This window comes from Hemiscyllium ocellatum, chromosome 28, assembly GCF_020745735.1.
Source record: "Hemiscyllium ocellatum isolate sHemOce1 chromosome 28, sHemOce1.pat.X.cur, whole genome shotgun sequence".
Lineage (NCBI taxonomy): Eukaryota > Metazoa > Chordata > Chondrichthyes > Orectolobiformes > Hemiscylliidae > Hemiscyllium > Hemiscyllium ocellatum.
Genome location: NC_083428.1, coordinates 736,757 through 761,581, shown reverse-complemented (window position 1 = coordinate 761,581; position 24,825 = coordinate 736,757). Strand labels below are relative to the sequence as shown.

Sequence of the window (24,825 nt, the reverse complement as noted above, 5' to 3'; positions counted from 1 at the left end):
AGGAGGCTCCCAAGCACTGAGGATGTCACCTAGACAGGGGACAAAACGTCTGCAACACAAATTCCCAGCTTGGCGAACAGAACCACAACAACGAGCACCCGAGCTACAAATCTTCTCTCAAACTTTGAATATCATAAGCTTTCTTCTTTCGTTTAATCTTACCCTCTGTGCATTAGGACATTAGGGTGGTTCACAAATTATAACGTCTTTGATTTATTTGGTAAAACCAACAGTTTATGACAAGTAGGTTTTTTGTTTAATGCTTTGGAATTGGGGGGCTGGTGGTGGTGCGATGTGGAGCGTGCAAGAGACAGTACACTACCCCCCACCCTTTCAGTAGTCAGAAGGTTTCTCATTGTACTGTTCACACCCACTGACTGCTCAGCTACTCAGGAACCACTTTGAGAGTCATGAGACTGATGCCTTGTGGTATCCATAACAAATTACAATTCCATAAACCAATCAATCAGCAAACCGCTGTCAACCAAATCTCAATTTGTGTACACATTCCGAAACTGTGCTGACTCTTCTTTGTTTTCCCCCATTACTTGCAAAGCAATTGTATAAATACAATCCAAAACGGGTTTTGCTTTTTAAAAGTACAATGATGCTTCTCTCAGTCCTTTGTTGCAAAAGTCCATTTCCTGTTCCCTTCACAATAAAGAAAATAAAAAATATAGTGCTTAAACAGCAGGCTCTCCATCTCGTAAAAAACCTCAATATTCTAATATAAATTCACCTTCTGGCAGCAATTGTCATTAAGGTAAACACACTTTAGTAAAAATCAGTCCCTCTCTGAAGTACCACTTTTATTCTTGGGCTATTTTTGCATTACAGTGCCAAATCTAAACAAGTTATGATTACTGCCACTGATATTCTGAGATACTTTTCTAGCTTCTGTTGGGGTGATTACACTACTAGGGTGTTTAATGTAGGGCTAGGGAGAGTAATACTATTTCTGCAACAGACACTTCTAGTTCCAGCCCTGAAACGGTTAATAACAGCCATGCGGGCTGGTGCTGGCAACTGCATGACTACCTGTCTGGAGCTCGTAATTAATATACATTTTGTTAATTAAATCATGGAGCCTGTAACTACCAGCCAGTGTCAATTGTTCCATCGAAACTCATGATTAATAAAGAAACCTGTAACTGTCAGACAGTGTGAATTGCTCCTTCGGAACTCAAAGTTAATAAAGGAACCGGTAACTGTCAGACAGTGTGAATTGCTCTATCGGAACTCATAGTTAATAAAGGAACCGGTAACTGTCAGACAGTGTGAATTGCTCTATCGGAACTCATAGTTGATAGAAGTACCTGTTAATTTACTTACTGGAATTATTGATTAAATCTCAGAAAACGGCTAGCCTGTCAGACGCATAGTGATGAGAGTTGATTCTCTAAACAATGAACTATTGATTACGGGATCGGAACCGCTGGCCCCAGGACGTCTATGCCATTGTCAAGCACAGCGGGAGCTGGACAGGCACCTTGATGCGGCCAATGAGGAAGGCGGACAAGGAAAATCTAACCGGGGACTCCAGGCAGCGCGAAGTATAACTATGACAAGTCCGAACGAGGGGGCAGAACGCCTTCTCCAACGAATGCATGCTTGAGAATTCGTTGTATCAGTTAAGATTCTGTGAATAAACGGCAGTCTGCGCCAAACTAAAGTTGCCAGTGTGGGTCTCTCCTTCCAAAAGAACACACAAAGACGGGACCCTGCGGGTCCGTCTTAACACTTTATTAACTTGATCAACAAATAGCTTTTCACTTGTTGTACTTGTTCTTTACTGACTTTAAATAGTTAGACTGAATATATTTTATGAACTCTGTGGCTTCTATAACTGTTGCACTAATTTTATCTCAGTTAATGTTCGAATAATTGAAATCTCCTATAATTAGTTTCCTATTGTTTAGAAGTCCCAGCAACTTGCCCACATATTTGCTCATCCATCCCCCTATCTGTTAACAGTCTGTAGTATTCTCCCACCAGTGTGACTGCTCCTTTTCCAACCCTCAGTTCAACCAACATGACCTCATCGATGACTGAATGTATTCTTCCTTGTCTCAGCTGTTTATATACTTGAAACTGTTTGCACTTGTAGAAGTATTGAGGAGGAGGGGGCTCAGGTTTAATGTGGTTTTAAAAGGTAATAAATGCAATGTCAAAGAAAAGTTTTTCATGTAACCAGTGGATCGGGTCCAGGAAAGACGTACCGGGGAAATAGAAAGGGCATGTCAGAAAGGCAAGATCAAGGTGATCGTGGGGGACTTCAATATGCAGGTGGACTGGGTGAATAATGCTGCCAGTGGATCCAAACAAAGGGAATTCATGGAATGCTTACAGGATGCTTTTTGGAACAGCTTGTGAAGGGGACCACAAGGGAGCAGGCTATTCAGAGTCAGACTTTATAAAAGATCTTAAAGTAAAGGAACACTGAGGAGGCAGCGATCACAATATGATAGAGCTCAGTTTGCAGTTTGAATGAGAGAAGGCCAAATCAGATGTAATGATGTTATAGTTAAATAAAGGTAATTACAGGGGCGAGAGAGAGGAACTGATGAAAACCGACTGGAAGCAGAGCCTAGTGGGGAAAACAGTAGAGCAACAATGGCAGGAGTTTCTGGGTGTAATTGAGGATACAGTATAGAATTTCATCCCAAAGTAAAGAAAGATTATCCAGGGAGGAGTTAGACAGCCATGGCTGACAAAGGAAGTCAGGAAATGTATTAAAGAAAAAGATACAGCCTATAAAGTGGCAAAGAGCACTGAGAAATCAGAAGATTGGGAAGACTACAAAAATAAACAGAAGATAACAAAGAGAGAAATAAGGAAGGATCAAATATGAATGTAAGCTAGCCAGTAATATTAGAAATGATAGCAAAAGTTTATTTCAACACATAAGAAACAAATGAAAGGCAAAAGTAGAAATTGGGCCGCTCCAAATGGATGCTGGAAGGCTAGTGATGGGAGATAAGGAAATAGCTATAGAACTCCCAACAATTCCCAGTAATCTCCCAACAATTAAGAAGAGTCAAGGGGCAGAGTTGAGTATGGTAGTCATTACAAAAGAGAAAGTGCCTAGAAAAGCTAAAAGGCCAAATAATCGATAAATATCCTGGCCCACCTCTGAGGGAGGTGGTTGAGGAAATAACAGAGGCACTGACTGTGATCTTTCAAAAATCACTTGAGTCAGGGAAAGTCCGAGATGATTAGAAAATCACTGTTGTAACCCTCTTGTTCAAGACAGGATCAAGACAAAAGATGGAAAATTATAGGTCAATTAGCCTAACCTCAGTTGTAGTTACGATTTTAGAATCCATCATTAAGGATGAGATTTCTAAATTCGTGCAAGTGCAGGGTCGGATTAGAACAAGTCAGCATGGATTTAGTAAGGGGAGGTTGTGTCTAAAAAATCTGTTAGAATTCTTTGAAGAGGTAACAAGTAGGTTAGACCCAGAGAAACCCAGTTGATGTTACCTAGACTTCCAAAAGGCCTTTGATAAGGCGACTCACAGGAGGCTGCTGAGTAAGGTGAGGGCCCATGGTGTTTGAGGTGACCTACTGGCATGGAGATTGAGGATTGGCTGTCTGACAGAAGGCACAGAGTTGGGATAAAAGATTCGTTTTCAGAATGGCAGCTGATGACAAGTGGGGTCCTGCAGGATTCAGGGTTGGGGGCCGCAGCTGTTCACTTTATTTATTAATGATCTGGATGAAGGGACTGGGGCATTCTGGCAAAGTTCGCCAATGATACGAAGTTAGGCAGACAGGCAGGTAGTACTGAGGTGGTGTGGAGGCTGCAGAAAGATTTAGACAATTTAGGAGAGTGGTCCAGGAAATGGCTGATGATATTCAACCTGAGCAAGTGCGAGGTCGTGCACTTTGGAAAGAAGAATACAGGCAAGGACTATTTTTTTTTAAACTGTGAGAAAATTCATAAAGCTAAAGTACAAAGGGATCTGGGAGTGCTAGTCTAGGATTCTGTAAAGGTTGATTCGCAGGTTGAGTCCATGGTTAAGAAAGCAAATGCAATGTTATAATTTGTCTCAAGAAGGTTGGAATATAAAAGCAGTGACGTGCTTTTGAGACTTTATAAAGCTCTAGTCAGGCCCCATTTAGAATTTTAGGTCCCACACCTCAGGAAGGACATACTGGCACTGGAGCGTGTCCAGCGGAAATTCACACGCATGATCCCTGGAATGGTAGGCCTAATGTATGATGAAGAGCTGAAGATTCTGGGACTGTATTCTTCAGAGTTTAGAAAGTTGAGGGGAGAGCTAATAGAAATTTACAAGATAATGCATGGCTTAGAAAGGGTGGACACTGGGAAGTCGTTCCCGCTAGACAGGGAGACTAGGACCTGTGGGCATAGCCTTAAAATTAGAGGGGGTTAATTCAGAACGGAAATGAGACGACATTTCTTCAGCCAGACAGTGGTGGGCCCGTGGAATTCATTGTTACGGAGCGCAGTGGAGGCCAAGATGTTGCATGTCTTCAAGACAGAGATTGATAAATTCTTGATCTTGCAAGGAATTAAGGGCTATGGGGAACATGTGGGTACGTGGAATTGAAACGCCCATCAGCCATGATTAAATAAGAACAAAGAAAATTTACAGCCCAGGAACAAGCCCTTCAGCTCTCCAAGCCTGAGCTGATCCAAATGTACTGTCTAAACCTGTCACCCGATTCCTAAGTATCTTATATTCAATACCCATCCAATGAAGACAAGTATACCATATGCCTTCTTGACCACTCTATCCACCTGTGCAGCCACCTTCAGTCCACAATGGACCTGAACTCCGAGATCTCTCTGCACTTCAACATTTCCCAAGGCTCTTCCGTTTACTGTATGATTCGCTCTGGAATAAGACTTCCCAAAATGCATCACTTCACATTTACCTGAACTCCATCTTCCACTTCTCCGCCCCACTCTCCAGTCTATCTGTATCCTCCTGTATTCTTTGCCAGTCCCCTATGCTTTCTGCTACTCCACCAATCTTTGTGTCATAAATGGCAGAGAGGACCCGATGGGCTGAATGGCCTTGCTTCCACTCCTCTGTCTTATGGTCTTACTGGTCTAGAAAGCACCACCATGTAAGTTTGATAAAGGCAAGTTAAATTGAGAAATCCAAGAAAGCACTGGATTGTTTTAACAGAAATAACTTAAGAGTTATATGGAAAGAGTGGGAGAATGGTTCTACTATGATTGCTCAAGCAGATAGATGGTCACCTCATCAATTGTCATTAACTGGCATTATGAACCCTCCACACCTTTCTTAAAAAAAACTCATTTGAAAACCCTATAAACCAGTTATATTTAGCTGCTATGCCTGCCCTTCTTTAAGTTGTGTCTCAGTAACACTTTCCAGCTGCGCCCTCAGTTCATCAAGGTACAGTTACTCCCTGTAACAAAGTACACACATTAATCAATGGGCAGGGCAGCGCAGTGGCTCAGTGGTTAGAACACCTGCCTCACAGCAACAGGGACCCAGGTTCAATTCCACCCTCAGGCGACTGTGAGGAATCTGCACATTCTCATGTGTTTAGGTTTCCTCTTGCTGCTCCGGTTTCCTCTCAGCATCCAAAGATGTGCAGGTTAGGTGGACTGTCCATTTAAATTGCCTATAATGGCCAGGGAAGTGCAGGTTCGGTGCATTAGTCATGGAAAATGCAGGGTTACAGGGATGGGGGGAAAATTCAGTCTGGGGCTCTTCGGAGTACACTTAGAGTGAATGGCCTGCTTCCACACTGTAAGGATTCTATCACTCAATGAACTACTCAGTCTCCGAAAGTGATCCAAAGAAGCTCAACCTAAGTGAGAAGAACAATTCAACTTCTGAGTGGGTGCTTAACAGCTTTCTATATTGTACCTTGATGTTACAATTTCCAATCTTAACTTCTACCATTACTTTTGCCTTTGGCAACTATTGTTATGATTCTGCTTTGCCTTTTAATATCCCCTCCAGACTGCCTACCCGTTATCACTGTCCTCTACCTTATACCATCATTCCTTTAGTCATTTAATTATTTCTGCTTTCCACCAATGATACATCTTCTCTTTTATTCTCCTGCACCACCCTTTCCTAGTTTTTGTATTTATTTAAAAGCTTATCTCCTCAAACTCTTTTCGGTTTTAACGAGGTGTCAAAATAAAACATTAACTTGCTTCTTTGTTCCACAGAGGTTGCCAGATGTGCTTAGTATTTCCAGTATTTTCTGCCTTGATTCACTTGTTCTTTTACATAATCATTCCTTGGAAGTTTTGATTCATTAATTAATATTGTGAATATATGAATCCCAGCTTTTTTAAATTCCCTCATCTCCACTAAAAAAAATCCTGTATTCAGAAAGTGGACCGCCAACCCTGCCTTTCTCAATGTTCCTTTAAATGTTTTGCTCCATTAAAGGCAGATTATAATGCAATCAAAAACGGCTGCCGTATCATGTACTGGTGCAACAATATTTTACACCAGTGCGTAGGTGTTATACTGAAGAACAGAAATCAGGAATGACGGTAGCAGGATGGCATAGTGAGATGGCATGACTGGAACATGGGAATCCTGCTCTCTCTCTATTGCTTCAGTAGGGTGTCTTAACTCCAAACAAGCCCAGATGGCTTCAATGTCCCATTCCAGTTTTCTGCTGTTATTCTCAGAATGTGACCAGCAGAACAGCAAATTACAGATAATAATTTGGCCCACTGTGCCTGTGTCATATTTGCAAAGTTCTTGCACCAATTGTGATTCTTGTTCCACGATTGCCTAATGAGCAGGTGAGATAAAAAGTATTAGGAAAGCTTTGCTCCAGCGGAATTGAGCACTACTCACCAGTCAGAATGATGTTGGGGATATTTCCGTGATTGGTATAACTGAGCTGTGAGTCCTGCAGACTTCCATGACTCCCCGTCAGCCCCATCATTGCTGCTTGCGAGTAGTTCAAAGTTGAGATTTGGCTGTACAAGCTATTGGTGCTGCTCGGGCTCTCAATCATATTGAATTGTTCAAGCTAAAATAAAGAATGTAACAGTTAGTATTTTGCTCAGGATCTATCCTGTGGGGCAGCAGTCCCAATTTCCTGGGTGAGGGCACCCCCTATCCCTAAAACACGTGCGAGTGAGAGAAAATGCAAACTATACATGATAATACCCCTTGTCCACCTTAAGCCCAGGTAACTCTAACTTCAGATCAATCCAGAATCAGTAAGATTCTAACAGCAAAACACACCCATACATCATACCCTCCAGTTCAGTTGTAATTAATGACAACATTAAAATGAAAGATATAAATATCAAATACAAAACAAAACTGAAGGATTAAATACTGATGAAGAGAAAGACATGTTGCTGAAGTTTTTAATCTTACACTCATCAAGATAGATGAAAATGTCAAATTACAAACAATCTCAACAATTTACTTATATAAGAGAAAAAGAAACATAGACTGATTGGTATGTTGACTATGATTTACTGAAACATTACCAATGGAGAAAGCAGTGGGGAATAACAGGCTCTCTAAGATCTCAGGTAATTAAAAAAAGGTACAGGACTTAACACATTCCTTCTATTTGCACAGAATGTGTTCTAGCATACAAGCATGTGTTGGTTCAAGGGTAAATGTTGTGAAGGAAATCATTAGAGCGTTCGGTTCTTCATTACATGCTTCCCAATCGCAGAATCACATGGGGTGTAGATGTTTTGAGTTTTGCAAGCATATGCTTACAGTCTGTGCTGTGCCTTCTGAATATGCTGTTTGATTTGATCAGAACATTTTTTGTACTGAAGGCAGCACCATGTCAGTGGAAAATACCAGTCATGTCACACTAATAGCTTCACGACAACCAATTTAACATAATCAGTGAAGCTCGCAATGTAAAACAAATAGAAAATGCTGGAGACGTTCAGATCAATGAGCATTTGCAGACAGCAGAGTTAATGTGGTATGCATATGGAATAAGCTGCCAGCAGAAGTGGTTCAGGCAAGTACATTAACTTAAAAAGGCATTTGGACAAATTAATGGATAGAAAAGGATGAGAAGGATACGGGAAATGAGGTTTGCGTGGACGGACATTTTGGTCAGCATGGACCAGTTTGGGTCAAAGGACGTGCCTCCGTGCTGTATGACTCTTTGTTTTGAGTCCAATGTGACAGTTCTGAAGGAGGGTCATGTCAGACTAGAAATGTTAACTTTCTCTCTACAATGCTGCCAGACCTGCTGAGTTTCTCCAGAATTGTTATTTTCTTATTTCCAGCATTTACAGGTTTTTGCTTTCATTTAAACTCTTATACGTCCATTCTCTCCACCACTGATGCTCAGTAGTGGTAATGTGTACAACCTACAAGACGCACCACAGAAATTCACCAAAATCCTGAGGTAACTCCTTCTAAACCCATGATCACTTCTCAACTAGATGGACAAGGGCAGCAGATGCATGTGAACACCACCATGTGGTGGGCACTAAATACTCCCCTGCCTGCAAATGGACATCCCATGACTTAATAAAAAGTTCAGAGTGGAGCTTATTTATACTTGCTAATTCACATGCCAGACATCACATTCTTCAAATAAATGGAATACACTCAAACCTAGAATTATCTTTAATTACTATAAGTTATTGCTCCCACTGCTTTCTTCAATCTGCACCCGATTTTTCTTTAATATAAATTGCTGTGATTCTGGATGCAGATTTGCTCACTGAGCTGGAAGGTTTGCTTTCAGATGTTTTGTCACCATTCTAGGAAACATCATCAATGAGCCTCTGATGAAGCACTAGTATTAGTGACCCACTTTCTATTTATGAGTTTAGGTTTCCTTAGGTTGGTGATGTCATTTCCTGTTCTTTTCCTCAGAATACAGTAAATGGGTCCAAGATATTGTGTTTGATGATTGCGTTCTGGTTGGAATGCCATGCTTCTAAGAATTCTCGTGCGTGTCTCGGTTTGGCTTGTCCTAGGATGGATGTATTGTTCCAAAGTGGTGTCCTTCCTCATCTGTATGTAAGGATACTAGTGAGTGGGTTGTGTCTTTTTGTGGTTAGTTGATGGTCATGTATCCTGGTGGCAAGTTTTCTGCCTGTTTGTCCAATGTAGTGTTTGTTACTGTTCTTGCAAGGTATTTTGTAAATGACATTAATTTTGCTTGGTGTCTGTATGGGGTCTTCAAGTTCATTAGCTGCTGTTTTAGTGTACAAAGTTAAAAAATCACATAACATCAGGTTTTAGTGTGTTGGTGGATTTGTGGGCTACCATGATGCCAAGAGGTCTGAGTAGTGTGGCAGGAGCAAGTGAGGACTGCAAATGCTGGAGATCAGAGCTGAAAGATGTGTTGCTGGAAAAGCACAGCAGGTCAGGCAGCATCCAGTAGTGTGGCAGTCATTTCCGAGATGTCTTTGATGTAGGGGAATGCCGCTAGGGTTTCTGGACACATTTTGTCTGCTTGGTTGGGTTTGTTGCTGAGAAATCGGCAGACTGTGTTCATTGGGTGCCCATTCTTTTTGAAGATGTTGTATAGGTGATTTTCCTCTGTTCTTCGTAGTTTCTCTATTCTGCAGTGTGTTAACTCGTTGAAATAATGTTCTAATGCAGCTTTGTTTGTGGGTGTTGGGATGATTACATCTGTAATTCTTTATTTGGTACATGTATTGTTTTCCTGTAAACACTGTTTTGAAGTTCCCCATTGGCTGTTTGCTCTACTATGACATCTAGGAATGGCAGTTTGTTGTTGTTTTCCTCCTTTTTAGTGAATTTTATGCCAGTAAGGGTATTATTGTTGATCTTGAAAGTGTCCTCTAATTTGTTTTGCTTAGTGAAAACAAAAGGTGTCATGCATGTAAAAACGCAAAGTAGTTGGCGGAGTTGTTTGTTAGAGCTTCTGCATTACTGCCTCTGCTAAGAACCCTGATATTGGAGATGCCATGGGTGTTTCGTTGATTTGTCTATAGGTTTTGTTATTGAAAGTGAAGTGGGTGGTAAGGCATAGATCCACTAGCTTGATGATGTTGTCCTTGGTGTTGAAGTTGGTGGTGTTTGGGGTGTGTGTGTGTCTTTCGCACTAGTATCTTTACATACACATGAGGGAGGACACCATTTCGACTGGGACAACACAACCATCCTAGGACAAGACAAACAGAGGCATACACGAGAATTCCTAGAAGCTTGGCATTCCAACCAGAACTCCATCAACAAACACACCGAGTTGGACCCCATTTACCACCCTCTGAGAAAAACAGCAAATGGCATCCCCAACGCAAGGAATCCTAAACACAAATAGAAAGCGGGTCACTAACACCAGCACTTCACCAGAGGCTCACTGAAGATGCTACCTAGTATGGTGACTAAACGTATGAAAATGAACCTTCTAGCTCAGCAAGCAAACTTACATCCAGAACCTCAACCTGAGCTGCAAATCTTAAAATTGTTAATTGTTTTGAAATTTGGCATTCTTGCAATTATCCTGATGAGTGGAAGAGGAAAAGCTTTGTCAACATGCTTTTCCTTTCAGTGATATTCAAATTAAAGGATAAAATTAGAAAACAGAAGTTTCAAGCAATGAATCAATTTAATTTCATTTGTGTTATGCGGGGTTACTGGATGAACCAGGATTTATTGTCCATTCCTACCTGCCCTTGAGAAAATGGTGGTGAGTTGCCTTCTTAAACTGCTACAGACCACCTGCTGTGGGTTGACCCACAATGCTGATAGACAGGGAGTTCCAGGATTTCGACCCAGCAACACTGAAGGAATGGCAATATATTTTCAAGTATGGATGGCGAGTGGCTTGAAGGGGAACTTGCAGTGGGTGGTGTTTCCACATATCTGCTGCCCTCATCCTTCCAGATGGACGAGGCTAAAGTACATTGTCAGCATTATTCTGATAAAACCTGAAGTTATCTTGGGGCAATGAGTGGAAAGAAATTCTGGGATTTTCATATTAATCAAGAGGAATCTACACTGCTGTTTGAGACTTAATAGCCATCTAGGTTTGTTTAATATATTTGCATAAGTTGTATGATCAGATGATCTTTTACTTATAAATTCCATGTTCGATGTATTATCTCTCACTAGCTGCCTGAGGAAGGAGCGGGGGTTCTGAAAGCTTGCAGTTTCAAATAAATCTTTTTGGACTATAACGCAGAGTTGTGAGATTTTTTACTTTGTCCACCCCAGCCCAACATCAGCAACTCTACATCCATTAACCATGAACACCTTCCTCTGTGCCAGCTACTACTCCAACCAGTGGAGAGTTTGCCCTTGATACCCACTGATTCCAGTTTTGTTCGGGCTCCTTGACATAAAGGGCTGTCACTCTCAGTTCATCTGTGGAGTTCAACTGCTTTGTCCATGTTTGAAACAAGGCTGTAAGGAGGACACCGCTGAAAATGTGTTGCTGGTTAAAGCACAGCAGGTCAGGCAGCATCCAAGGAACAGGAAATTCGACGTTTCGGGCCAGAGCCCTTCATCAGGAATGAGGAGAGTGGGCCAGGCAGGCTAAGATAAAAGGTAGGGAGGAGGGACTTGGGGGAGGGGCGATGGAGATGTGATAGGTGGAAGGAGGTCAAGGTGAGGGTGATAGGCCGGAGTGGGGTGGGGGCGGAGAGGTCAGGAAGAAAATTGCAGGTTAGGGTTAGGGTTAGGGTAGGACACCAGCTGAGTAGCCCTGGTGGAAAACAAACTGAGCGTCATTGAGCAGATGCTGCTTGCTAGCACTGTTGATGACACTGTCCACTGCTTTATTGATCAAGAGTACACTGTTGGGGGCAGTAATTGGCTGGGTTGAATTTGTCCTGTTTTTTGACATATGTGGCCAATTTCCCACTGTCAGGTGGTTGTCAACGTTGTTACTGTACTGGAAGAGCTGGCTTGGCAAGTTCTGGAGCACAAGTGGCACTGTGGCACAGTGGTTAGCACTGCTGCCTCACAGCGCCAGGGACCTGGGTTCAATTCCTGCCTCAGGCGACTGTGTGGAGTTTGCACGTTCTCCCCGTGTCTGCGTGGGTTTCCTCCCACAGTCCAAAGATGTGCAGGCCAGGTGAATTGGCCATGCTAAATTGCCCCTAGTGTTAGGTAAGGGGTATATGTAGGGGTATGGGTGGGTTGCGCTTCGACGGGTCGGTGTGGACTTGTTGGGCCGAAGGGCCTGTTTCCATACTGTAGGTAATCTAATCTAAGTCTTCAGTAATATTGCCGAAATATTGTCAGGGCCCATAGCTTTTGCAGCCTCCAACTATTTCTTGATATCACATGGATTGAATAGAATTGGCTGAAAACTGGTATCTGTGAAGCTGGGACCATTCCAGGAGACAGAAGTGAATCAGCCAGTCAGCACTTCTGGAAGATTACTGCGAGTGTTTCAGCCTCATATTTTGCACTAATATGCTGGGCTCTTCCTTCATTGAGAATGGGGATATTTGTGGAGCCACCTCCTCCAGTGAGTTGTTTAATTGTTCACCGCCATTCACAACTGGATGTGGCAGGACTGCAGAGTTTAGAAATGATCCTTTGGTTGTGGGATGACTTAACTCCGTCTATCACTTGCTGCTTCAGCTGTTTCAAATGCAAGTAGCCCTTTTTGGGATCTTCACCAGGTTGACACCTCATGTTCAGATATGTCTGCTACTCTTGACATGCCCTCACTAGGTTGTTGCCAGGTGATCCACCTGATTTCATTTCTTTTAGACTTTGTAGCAATTAATACAACTGAATGTCTTGTTAGGCCATTTCAGAGGGCAAATTAGAATCAACAACATTGCTGTGAGTCTGGAGTCACATGTAGGCCAGATCAAGCGAGGATGGCGGATTTCCTTCCCTGAAGGACATTAGTGAACTACATGGATTTTTCCAACAATCAACAATGCTTTCATGATCAGTGGATTCTTAATTCCAGATATTTTCTTACTTAATTCAAATTTTATCATCTGCTGTGGCGGAATTCAAGCCTGGGCCCCCAGAATATTAGCTGAGTTTCTAGATTATTAGTTTAGTGATAATACCAGTAGGTGATCACCTCCCCAATTTCTAAAGATTTGCAACTGACAAGTCCTTCACCTAACCTGCCCATGGTGACAAGGAACTGGTGTAGATCCTTACCTGATGAGACAGGGAGTTGGCCTGTCTGTTTGTAAGCTGCTGATCATAATAATCTCCAAAAACACTGCCAAGTATGGATGTCTGTCAAAAAGAGGGCAGAGAGTTTATCGCTTACAAATAGGACATTTAGTGTACATTAGTTTTCCTGCAACTGGCACTCACCATGTACACACACACTTTAGTTTCTTCTGAGACTGTTTAATTTAATCGTCTAAAATGTAATCTGTGGGCAAGAAACACTAAAAAGGAGACTCAGAACTCTTTTCACAACAACTAGTGTTCTGTGCTTGGCAAACCAAGCCAATCTAACCTACAGCCAGTTTCAGGTCTCATCCACAATGTAGAGAGCAGTTCTTCGAGGTGTTCTGTAGATATTCATTTCTGCCCCATTCCCTGTACATTTAAAATGCTGGATTGAATAGAAACAGGAAAAACAAATGTGATGGGAACTAGACCTTCATGTGAAAGTAAATGCCAAAATGGATTAGACAAAGAAAGGCCTAATTCCATATTTTAACTTGTATGTATTTCTACAATGCTGCATCAGAAGCTCCTATTCTCCCTACCTACATCTGTCCTCCTCTCCTCCCTGTTCAGCAAAAAGAATCACAGCAGAGTAATCCAGTCAGCAGAAGTTTCACAGTTTATTCAATTAACATTAAAAGTTTAGAAACAAAACAAAACTGCAGATGCTGCAATCCAAAGTAGAAAAACATGAGGCAGGAAGAACACATCCCAGCATCAGGAGGTGGAGAAGTCAATGTGTCGGGTATTAACCCTTCTTACTGTATACTTTCAACACTAAAAGTTTATTGCTTAGTGCTGATCCAATTTCTCACTCAACCCAAAACGTTAACTCTGATTTCTCTCTACAGGTGCGGCTATACCTGCTGAGCTTTTCCAGCAATTTTTATTTTTGAAAGATTTTGCTTAGTATACTGCTTCCAGGTCATTGGTTGCCATAACATGTTGAGAAAGTAATTAGCAAATGTTTTAATTTAAGAATGTGACAGCATCCATAGCTCTTCCAATTTTTATGTAAGAGCAAGCTTCTGATTCTTCAAAAGATTTGTGGAATCAACAAACATATTTAAGAATGCATGAAAATAACTTAAGAGTTTTCATTAATTGCAAAGGGATTAGTTGTAATTTAATAATAAGAAATTCATAAATGTCAGCATGGTTTCATGAAGAGCAAGGTGTGCTTGACAAAGTTGGAGTTTTCTGAGGATGTAACTTGCAAGATGGATAAGGGAGAAATGGTGAATGTGCATATCTAGACTTCTAGGAGGTATTTGACAAGGTGCTGCATTAAAGACTGATCCAGAAAGTTAGATCCCACAGGTTAATGGTAGAGTATTGGCTTGGACAGAGGATGGTTGACTGACAGAAAGTGGAGGGTCCAGATAAATGGGCTCTTCTATGGATGGCAAACTGTAACTAGTGGAGTGCTGCAGGGTTCAGTTCCCGGATCTCAACTATAACACTATATAAATGATCAGCAAGCAGTGACAGAGTGTAACACAGCAAATTTCATGGGTGATATTAAAATAAAAGGGAAAACAGGATGCGATAAGGAGATAAAGAATTTGCAGATGGATATTGATCGGCTGGGAGAATTGGCCAGAATCTGGCAGGTGGAGTTTCATGTAGTTAAGTGTGAGGTTATCCCTTTGGCTGGAAATTTAAAAGGGCACATTATTATTTAAATGGGGAACAAATTTAAAGTGCATCAGAGGGACCTGGGTGTCTGTGCATGAATCACAGAAAGTGGGCATGCAGGTGCAGCACACAAGGCAGGCAAATGAAATCTTGGCATTTATTAGAAAAGGACTGGATTATAAAAGTGAAGAAGTGTTGTTACAATTATATAAGGCATCAGTGAGACAAAACTAGGAGTAGTGTGTCCGGTTTTGGTCTCCTTACTTTAGGAAGGATGTAGTGGCACTGGAAACAGTTCAGGAAGTTCAGCAGGTATGAAAGGGTTGTCATACGAGGAGCGGTTAAATAGCTTGGGCTGGTACTTGCTGGAGTTCAGAAGAATGGGGGTATCTGCCTGAGCTAAATAAAATGGCAGAGAGGACAAGAGGTCATAGATATAGAGAGAGGGGAGGTAGGTTGAAAACTGAGAAGAGGAGAAACTACTTCACTCAGAGGGTTGTGAATCTGAGGAACACTCTGCCCCAAGTGCAGTAGAGGCAGAATCAATCAAAAGATTCAAGAAAGAAATAGATATGCTGCTGATGAAAAGTAGGATAAAGGGCTGAAGGGAGCAGGCAGGAGAATGGAGTTCAGACCAGGGTAAGATCAGCCATGATCATGTTAAATGGCAGAGCAGGCTCAAAGAACTGAATTGCCTACTCCCACACCTAATTTCTATGTTCCTAAATAATAAAAATAATGCGAGCAGTTCCAACAGGAAGGAAATTAGGGAAGAAGCCACATGCTGCTAAACACAAAGGAAAGCTGGAGGCTAGAGGGTGAAGGCCAACAGAGAACAGAGGCAGACACAAAGAGAAAGTAGAGAAACAGGAAAGGGGCATAGAGAATTCCTATGAGGAGAGGAAACAAATCATTTGCAGGAAAAAGCCAGTTTTTCAGTTATTGGAATTCTTTGAAGCAGTTGTGTAGAAGAGGAGTTCACACATAGTGTCCTTTGATTTTGAGAAAGCATTTAATAAGATAGCACAAAGATGATAAAAGACAATAAAATAAACTCATAACTGAAGTGTTCCAATGGACTGGAGGGTAGCTTATGTAACTCCACTCTTTAAAAAAAGAAGAGAGAGAGAAAATGGGGAATTACTGAATGGTTAGCCTGAAATTGGCGTGGGGAAAATGTTGGAGTCAATTCTTAAGGATGTAATTAGTGAATATTTGGAAAGCGGTGACAGAATTTCACTAAAGGGAATTTGTGCTTGACAAACCTGGAATCTTTTGAGGATGTGACCAGTAGAGTGGACAAGGGTGAATCAGAAGATGTTATATATCTGGACTTTCAAAAGGCTTTCGACAAGGTTCCACACAGTAAAGATGAGTAAAGAAAATTAAAGCTCATGGTATCAGAGGCAATGTATTGACATGGATAGAAAACTGGTTGGAAGATAGGAAGCAGAGAGTTGCAATAAACAGGTCCTTCTCAGGGTGGCAGGCATTGTCAAATAGGGTGCCCCAAGGTTCAGTGCTGGGATCTCAGCTGTTCACAATATGCATTAACGATTTGGAGTAAGGAACTGAATGCAATATGTCCAAATTTGCAGACTGAGTGGCAGCGTGTGCTGTGAGGAGGCTGCAGGATGACTTGGACAGACCAACTGAGTAGGCAAATATTTGACAAATGCAATATGATGTGGATAAATGGGAGGTTATCGATTTTGGTTGCAAAAACAGTAAGGTGGATTATTGCCTGAATGGTGGCAGCTTAGGAAAAGGTGAGGTGCAATGGCACCTGGCTGCCATGATGAAACAGGTTCTGAAGTTCAAAGTTTGGGAGAAGATTTGTAGCTCGGGTGCTCGTTGTTTTGGTTCTGTTCGCCAAGCTGGGAATTTGTGCTGCAGGCGTTTTGTCCCCTGTCTAGGTGACATCCTCAGTGCTTGGGAGCCTCCTGTGAAGCGCTTCTGTGATGTTTCCTCGGGCATTTATAGTGATTTGTATCTGCCATTCCGGTTGTCAGTTCCAGCTGTCCGCTGTAGTGGCCGATATATGGGGTCATATGAAGAAACATCACAGAAGCGCTTCACAGGAGGCTCCCAAGCACTGAGGATGTCACCTAGACAGGGGACGAAATGTCTGCAACACAAATTCCAAGCTCGGCGAACACAACCACAACACAGGCTCTGAAGGTTGGCAGGCAGTGAGGAAAGCTAATGGCATGCTAGCTTTCATAGTGAGAGGATGAGAGCATCAGAGTAAGAATGTCTTGCTTCAGTTATACAGAGCTTTGGTGTGGCCACACTGAGTACTGTGTGCAGTTTTGATCTCCTAGTCTGACTAAGGACACTCTTGCCATTGAGAGAATCTAGTGAAGATTCCCGGGATGGCAGGACTGTCACACAAGGAAAGACTGTAACGACGGAACTCGTATTTGCTGGAATTTAGAAGAATGAGGGGGGAAATCACACAGAAGTATATAAAATCCAGATGGGACTGGACAGGAGAATGTTCCTGATGTTGGGTAAGTCAAGAACTAGGATACACAATCTAAGAATAAGGGGATATTCAGTATTGAGATAAGGAAGAATGTCTTCGCTCAGAGTTGTGAACCTGTGGAAATCTCTCCCACAGTAAGCTGTTGGGGCCAGTTCCTCAGATATATTCAAGAGGGAGCTGGACGTGGTCTTGCAGCTAAAGGGATCAACGGGTAGAGAGAGAATGTGGGAATAGGATATTGAGATTGCATGATCAACCATGAGTATACTGAATGGTGGGGTGGGGGGGTCTAAAATGGCATACTCCTGCTCCATTTTCTATGCTTTTCTGTTAACATGGAGGAACAACATTCGCATGGAAGCTGGAAAATTGTGCTAGCTGAGTTGGGAGTAGTAGTATTTTTTTTCCCATTCACAGTACATGGGCAACCCTGGCCAGACTAGTATTTATTCCCCATCCCTATTTGCTTAGAGGGGAGTCAAGGATCAACCACATTGTGGTGGGTCTGGAGTTACAGGCAGGACAGACCAAGTAATGACAGCAGCTTTCTGCCCTGAAGGACATTAGAGAACTTATGGCTTTTGTTTGGACAATCCACAACAATTTCATGGTCATCTTAATAATTTTTACTGAATTCAAATTCCATCATCTGCCATGGAAGGATTCAAACCCTGGTCCCCAGAACATTAGCCTGGGGCTCTGAACTAAGCAATAATGCCACCATACTCCTTGTGAGTATACATAAATGGGTCTTACTAATTTCCTGAATGTAACAAATGGAGTTCCACAAGATCTAGGTTGAGGCTTCAACTTTTTACAATCCTCAATGACTTAGAGTCATAGAGATGTATAGCACGGAAACAGACCCTTCGGTGCAACTCGTCTATGCTGACCCAGATATCCCAACCTAATCTAGTCCCATTTGTCAGTACTTAGCCCATATCCCTCCAAACCCTTCCTATTTATATATCCATCCAGATGCCTTTTAAATGTTGTAACTGTACCAGAGTCCACCATTTCCTCTGGCAGCTCATTCCATACATGCACCACCCTCACTTATATCAGGGAAGCAAATCTGCAGATGCCAATATAGGCAGATAAATATATTGCGGAAGAGACAAAAGGGCATTGCGGACAGATAAGCTCATAGTAAAGCAATTTCATGGAAGAATGATAATATCATGGTAGAATCACACATTAATGTGAGAAATATGGGTCTGGAAGTAGAGTTTAAATGAATGCAAATCCAAGACTATGAAGTTAGAGCTGGCGACAATGGAATAGGAAAATAGATTATAAAGTTAATATAGTAGAGAAGCAATGGCAGACATGCGAGGAGATAATTTATGACTTTCACCAACTAATATCATATTAAAAAAGAAACACTGAAAAGGGTATACCATTTATAGCTAAGGCTGTTAAATTGTATTAAAGAAAAGGTTTGTGAAGATAATTGGCAGACCAGAAGATTGAGAATGCTCAAAAAAGTATGAATGACGAAAAGAATAATAAAAAAAAAGGAGAAATTGGAAGTTGAGAGAAATCCAACAAGGAAATATCAGATCAGACAGTAAATGCTTCTGCAAGCGCATAGAAAAGGAAACGTAATAATTCATCCAATAGATGACAAGACTGGGGAATTAATAAGATAAAACCAGGAAATGTCAAGAGACTAAGGCAGTGTTTTCTCTAATTTTGTTTTTGTCTGCGTAGACCTGTGTGTGGGACAGTGACTTCTGGAACTGGAAGTCAGTGCTGTGATTCATGCTGATAGCTATGTGCAGAACATTGAAGTGTTTGTGGCTTGAGGAAACTTCAGAGGAAGGTACTTAAAATGTTCATGATCATTAGAAAGTAGTATGAGGAAATCTAACAGGATATGAGGATGACACGTCCTCTGAATGTCAAGGCCTGCATCTTAAGGTCTTAAAGGAAATGATTAGTAAGAGTAAGCTGAACTTGCCATAATACTACTTAGTAAGACAACTAGTGATGGTCTAAACTGAGGGTCACCATGCCTCAGGCGAGGTCAAGATTGAGAATGTGGGACCTTCATGGAAATGGTAACAAAGACAGTGGACATGATGATTGTATTCTTCTAAAATTCTTTAGGTTCTGGATAAGTCCCAGTGGATTAATCAAAAATCTGTAAAGGTAACAGCTCTAATTATAAGAACATAAGAAGCAGGAGCAGGAGTAGGTCATCTGGCTGGTCCAGCCTGCTCCACCATTCAATAAGATCATGGCTGATCTTTTCGTGGACTCAGCTCCACTGACACATGCGCTCACCATAACCCTTAACTCCTTTAGTGTTCAAAACTCTATCCATACAGTCATAGAGATATAAAACACAGAAACAGACCCTTCAGTCCAACATGTCCACGCCAACCAGATATTCTAAATTAATCTAGCTCCATTTGCCAGCATTTAGTCCATATCTCTCAACCTGCCTGTTCATATACCCATCCAAATGCCTTTTCAATATTCTAGTTTCCACTGCTTCCTCTGACAACTCATTCCATATAGCCACCATCCTCTGCATGAAAAAGTTGCCCGTCAGGTCCCTTTTGAATCTTTTCCTTTTCAACTTAAACCTATACCCTCTAGTTTTGAATTCCACAGGCTCACCAGAGTAGAGTTAGGCCATTACGCCCATTGTGTTTGCTCTGCCATTCGCTTGCAGCTGAGATATTTCTCAACCTCTTCTCTTGTCTTCTCCCCATAAGTTTTGATCCCCTTACTAATCAAGAACCTACATCTGACTTAAATACACTCAATGACTTAACCTCCAAAGCAATTAGTTCCACAGATTTACCATCCTCCAGCTGAAGACCCACAAGGATCAGAGCAGGGGCTTCAATTATTTACAAGTTATATCGATGACTTGGATAAGGAACTTGACTGTATTGTAGCCCAATTTACTGATGATACAAAATTGGTGGGAAGGAAGTTAGGAAGAGGATACAAAGAGTTTGAAAAGCCATAAAGATGGACTAAGCGTGTGGGCAAAAATTTTACAGAGTGAGTGCAATGGAAGAAAATATTTTGTTTTCCACTTTGGCAGAAAAGGTTATTATTCATATAGAGAGGGGTGCAGAATGCTGCAGTGTGGAGGGATTTGATTATACTTGTGCACGAATTGCAAGTTGTCAGCACGCATGGACAGCATTTAATCCAGGAGGTAAAAGGAATGGGGCCTTTACATTAATAAGAGTTGAGTTTGTGAAGTAATAAAATCACGCTTCATCTGTACAGGGCACTAATGAGATTACACTGAGTATTTTGTGTGGTTTCTTCTCCTCACTGAAAGGGGGATATACTTACACTGGAAGCAATTCAGAGAGGATAGAACTTAACAGCAACAGTAGACTATTCAAAAACTGCCATACTATTCAACAGGACCACAGCTAATCTGGTTGTGGTCTCAATTCCATTTGCCCATCTCATCCCATAACTCTGGACTATCAAAACTCTGCCTTAGATAAATTCAAAGACCCAGCCTCTTCTGTCTTGTGGGGAAGAGAATTCCACATGCTAACAACTCTTAACCCCCACAAGTTACGAGGAGGATGCAATGACACTAAAGAGGAGCAGAGGAGTCACCCAGGATGTTGTTTGGGCTAGTAGATCCAAACAATGAGGACTGATTCGATAGGCTAGGCTTGATTTCCTTGGAACAGCAAAGGTTGAAAGGGGAAACATCAGAGGTATGTAAGATTATGAAAGGCACAGATTGGGTAGGAAGGCACTTTTTCCCTCAGTAGAGGAATTCATGATTAGGGGCATAGATTTAAGGTAAAAAGTAACATGCTAAGAGGACAGTTGAGGAAAAATATTCACACGCAGTGGGAGTCAGGCACTCACTGTATGAAAAGATGATTGAGTCAGATATTTTTGGAACATTTAAGTAGTATTTAGAGACTCAGTTGCATTGTCATAGTATCCTATAGGCAAAAAGCTGGAAAACAGGATAGGTGTAGCATGACTGGCATTGACATGATGGGTCAAATAGCCTCCTACACAGTTCGTTCTGCTATAATGCACATTTTGTTAGCATGAATTGGCTATAATACAATTGACAAATTGAGGATGCTGTTTGGATAATGCAAATGCTCTACTGAATGGGTATAGTGATTTTCTATTAGTGATACTCTACAATAGGGATACTCTACAATAGGACGTTCTATAATGCGAGGTTGCAGAGGAACACAACTGTTACATTTTTAGCAGAACAACCTGCATTGTAAACATCTAGGAGTCTAGAAGAAAAATAATTTTCTATATCTCCACTTTAAAATATTCACTTTTTTTCTTATGCCACATCTCTCGTTCTATTCTCTCTCAGGGGAAATATCCTCCAGTTATCCTTCCTATCCAGTCTCCTTAGAATCCAATGTTTAAATAACATCAGCTCTTATTCTTCTAAACTCCAATAGACACAGACACAACATGCTCAACCTTTCTTTATACGATAAAGTTCATCCCTAATATGAACAAAGTGAACTGTTCTGACACAAATATGTATTTTCAAACACAGAGACCAAACTATATACAGCATTCCTGATGCATTCTCACCGATGTCCAATACAGCAGCAGTAAAACTGTCCAACTTGTGTATTCTACTTCCCTTACAATAAATGCCAACACTCCATTTGCTTTTTAATTATTAGCCGTACCTATATAATACTGATATACCAGAGCAGAGATTTCTCTTGCCAATGAGTTCTACAATCATTCTCTAGTTAACTGCCTGGAACTCCCGCCAAAGAAGACAATCTCTAGTTATCTCTAGTTGACATTCTCTAGTTAACTGCCTGGAACTCCCACCGAAGAAGACAATCTCTAGTTATCTCTAGTTAACTGCCTGAAACTCCCGCCGAAGAGGACAATCTTTGGGTTTTGAGCCAGATTGGCTAAGTGTTTAATTTTACAACTTACAAAACTTCTTAAAAACTTCTCCTCGGGTGGCATGGTGGCTCAGTTGCTAGCACTGCAGCCTCACAGAACCAGGGATCTGGATTCGATTCCAAACTGTTTATATGGAGTTTGAACATTCTCTCTGTGTCTGCAGAGGGTTTCCTCTGGGTGCTCCAGTTTCTCCCAGAGTTCAACAATGTGCAGGTTAGGTGGATTGGCCATGCCAAATTGCCCATTAAATCAAGCGATCTGAAGGCTAGATGGATTAGCTAAGGAAAATGCAGGATTATGGTGATAGGAAGGGAGATGTGTTCATTGGAGGGTGTGTCTGGACTCAATCGGCCCAATGGCCTGCTTCCACACCAGAGGGATTCTACAAAATTAGTATGGCGAGGTTTTGTTTTGGTCATGTTTAGATTGGGATCTGTCTCGACTGACTTTTAATATTAAGGTTTAGCATTGTTATCCCAGAGCAGTGTTTCTGAGCAGTAAGAATGTGCTAACACTGCAATTTTGAGAAAAATGTGTTGTATTTGCTTTTTGGCAATTTCTAGATCAGCAGCTTGTTAAAGGGGCAGAAATGGCTTTTAGTAGGGTGATGTACTTCTCCTGTCAGCTATGGGTAAACAGGGAGAATTTGAATGCTCCTGAAGATTATGTCATGTTTCGTTGCGGTTTGTATTGGACTAAATGAATCAGTTGGAGTGGCAGTTACAGGTAACAAGGAATTGACAAGAGCAATGTGGGGGAGTGTCACCAGCAGGAGGTTGCTGTGCATAGTAGTTTCAATGACACAGGTAAGAAAAGAGTGAGGTTCTGAAGAGAGAATATTGGAAACTAGGCAGGAGGTTAAAAAGTAGGTTTTCAAGGTGAGTAATATCTGAACTGGTGTCATATGTTCGGGAGAATAGGAACAGTAGGATAGATCAGATGAATGAGTAGCTGAGCTGCTGTGCAGGGGACAAGAAATCACATTTTTGGATCACTGGGACTCTTCAGGGATAGAAATGACCTGTAATACAGGGATGGGTGCCCACCTGAATTGGAAGGGGACCAATATCCTTGTGGGGAAATTTGCTAATGCTACTTGGAAGGCTTAAAACTAGTAACGAGGGGGGGAGGTGGGGACCAAAGCAATAGTGAGAAAAGAGAAAAGGCTGAGGCTGGTACAGTAGTTAAAGGGCACAAATCAAATAGTCAAGGCAGAAAAGAGCAAGGATGAGAACAATGTAAGACTGATAAAGAGGTAAGGCAGATGAACTTAGGGCATAATGAGAAATATGGGACTGGGATATTATAGCAACTAGAGACATGGCTCAGGGATGGACAAGATTGGCAGTTTAATGTACTGGGTTAAAGATGCTATTGGAAGGATGGAAATGGTGGCAAGAGAGCAAGGAGGGTGGCATTTTTGGTTCAGGATAACATTTTAACTATACCGGAGGGAGGGGAGGAAAGAGAGAATTCCTGGGAGATCTTCCAGTGAGGTTATACTGGTGGAACTGAGAAATAAGAAAGGGATGATCACGTTGTTGGGATTGCATTATAGGCCTCTCAATAGTCAATGAGAAATTGAGAACAAAATGCAGGGATATCTCGGTTACCTGCAAGAATAATAGAATTGCAATAGTACTGGATTTTAACTTTTCAAACATAGACTGGGACTGTCAGAATGTTAAGGGCTTGGATGAGGAGGGATTTATTAAGTGTATACAAAAAAACTTTCTTATTCAATGTGAGCAATACTTGACCTTCTGTTGGGAAATAAGGCAGGGGAAACGTCTGAGGTGTCAGCAGGTGAGCACTTGGGGCCAGTTATCGTAATTTTGTTAATTTTAAAATAGTTATGGAAACGGATAGAACTGATCAAAAAATTAAAGTTTTAAATGTAAAGTTTTGACTCTGATGGTATTAGACAAGAACTTTCGAAAGTTGATTGGGGTAGGTTAAGGATGGTTGGGAAGTGGGCAGCCTTTAGAAATGAGATAACGAGAGTTCAGAAACAATATGTTCCTGTTAGATTGAAGGACAAGGCTGGTAGGTGTAGGAAATGCTTGATGACTAGAGAAATTGAGGCTCTGATCAAGAAAATAAAAAGAGGCATATGTCAGCGCTAGAGAGTTGAGATTGAGTGAATCCTTGAGGACTGTATTGGCAAAAGGATTACAATTGAGAGAAATTAAGAGAGCAAAAAGGGGACATGAGATAGCTTTGGTAAGTAGAGTTACAGAGAATCCAGAGTTTCTGTAAATACAATAAGGGCACGAATAACTAAGGAGAGAATAGGGTTGCTTAAAGATCAACATGGGGTAAAAAATGAGGTCTGCAGATGCTGGAGATCACAGCTGAAAATGTGTTGCTGGTTAAAGCACAGCAGGTTAGGCAGCATCCAAGGAATAGGAAATTCGACGTTTCGGGCATAAGCCCTTCATCAGGAATGAGGAGAGTGTGCCAAGCAGGCTAAGATAAAAGGTAGGGAGGAGGGACTTGGGGGAGGGGCAATGGAGATCCAAGGAATAGGAATTTTAACCTCATTTTTTACCTAAAGATCAACATGGCCATCCATGTGTGGAAACAGAAGAGATGGGGGAGATACTAAACCAAAATTTCACATCAGTATTTACCTAGCAGGACATAGAAGCTAGGGAACTTGGGGAAATAAACAGTCCT

General features: G+C 41.6%; 1 protein-coding gene across 1 annotated transcript in view; it reads right to left on the bottom strand.

Moving 5' to 3' along the window:
* The window catches only part of LOC132828794 (CREB-regulated transcription coactivator 1-like), a 152,293-nt gene that overhangs the window by 34,548 nt on the left and 92,920 nt on the right, over positions 1-24,825 (bottom strand). The window contains exons 12-13 of the mRNA XM_060845891.1: positions 13,089-13,169; positions 6,834-7,011 (exon numbers count right to left, since the gene is read on the bottom strand). Of these exons, the coding sequence (XP_060701874.1) occupies positions 6,834-7,011; positions 13,089-13,169 (259 nt within the window). The remainder of the gene's footprint in view (positions 1-6,833; positions 7,012-13,088; positions 13,170-24,825) is intronic.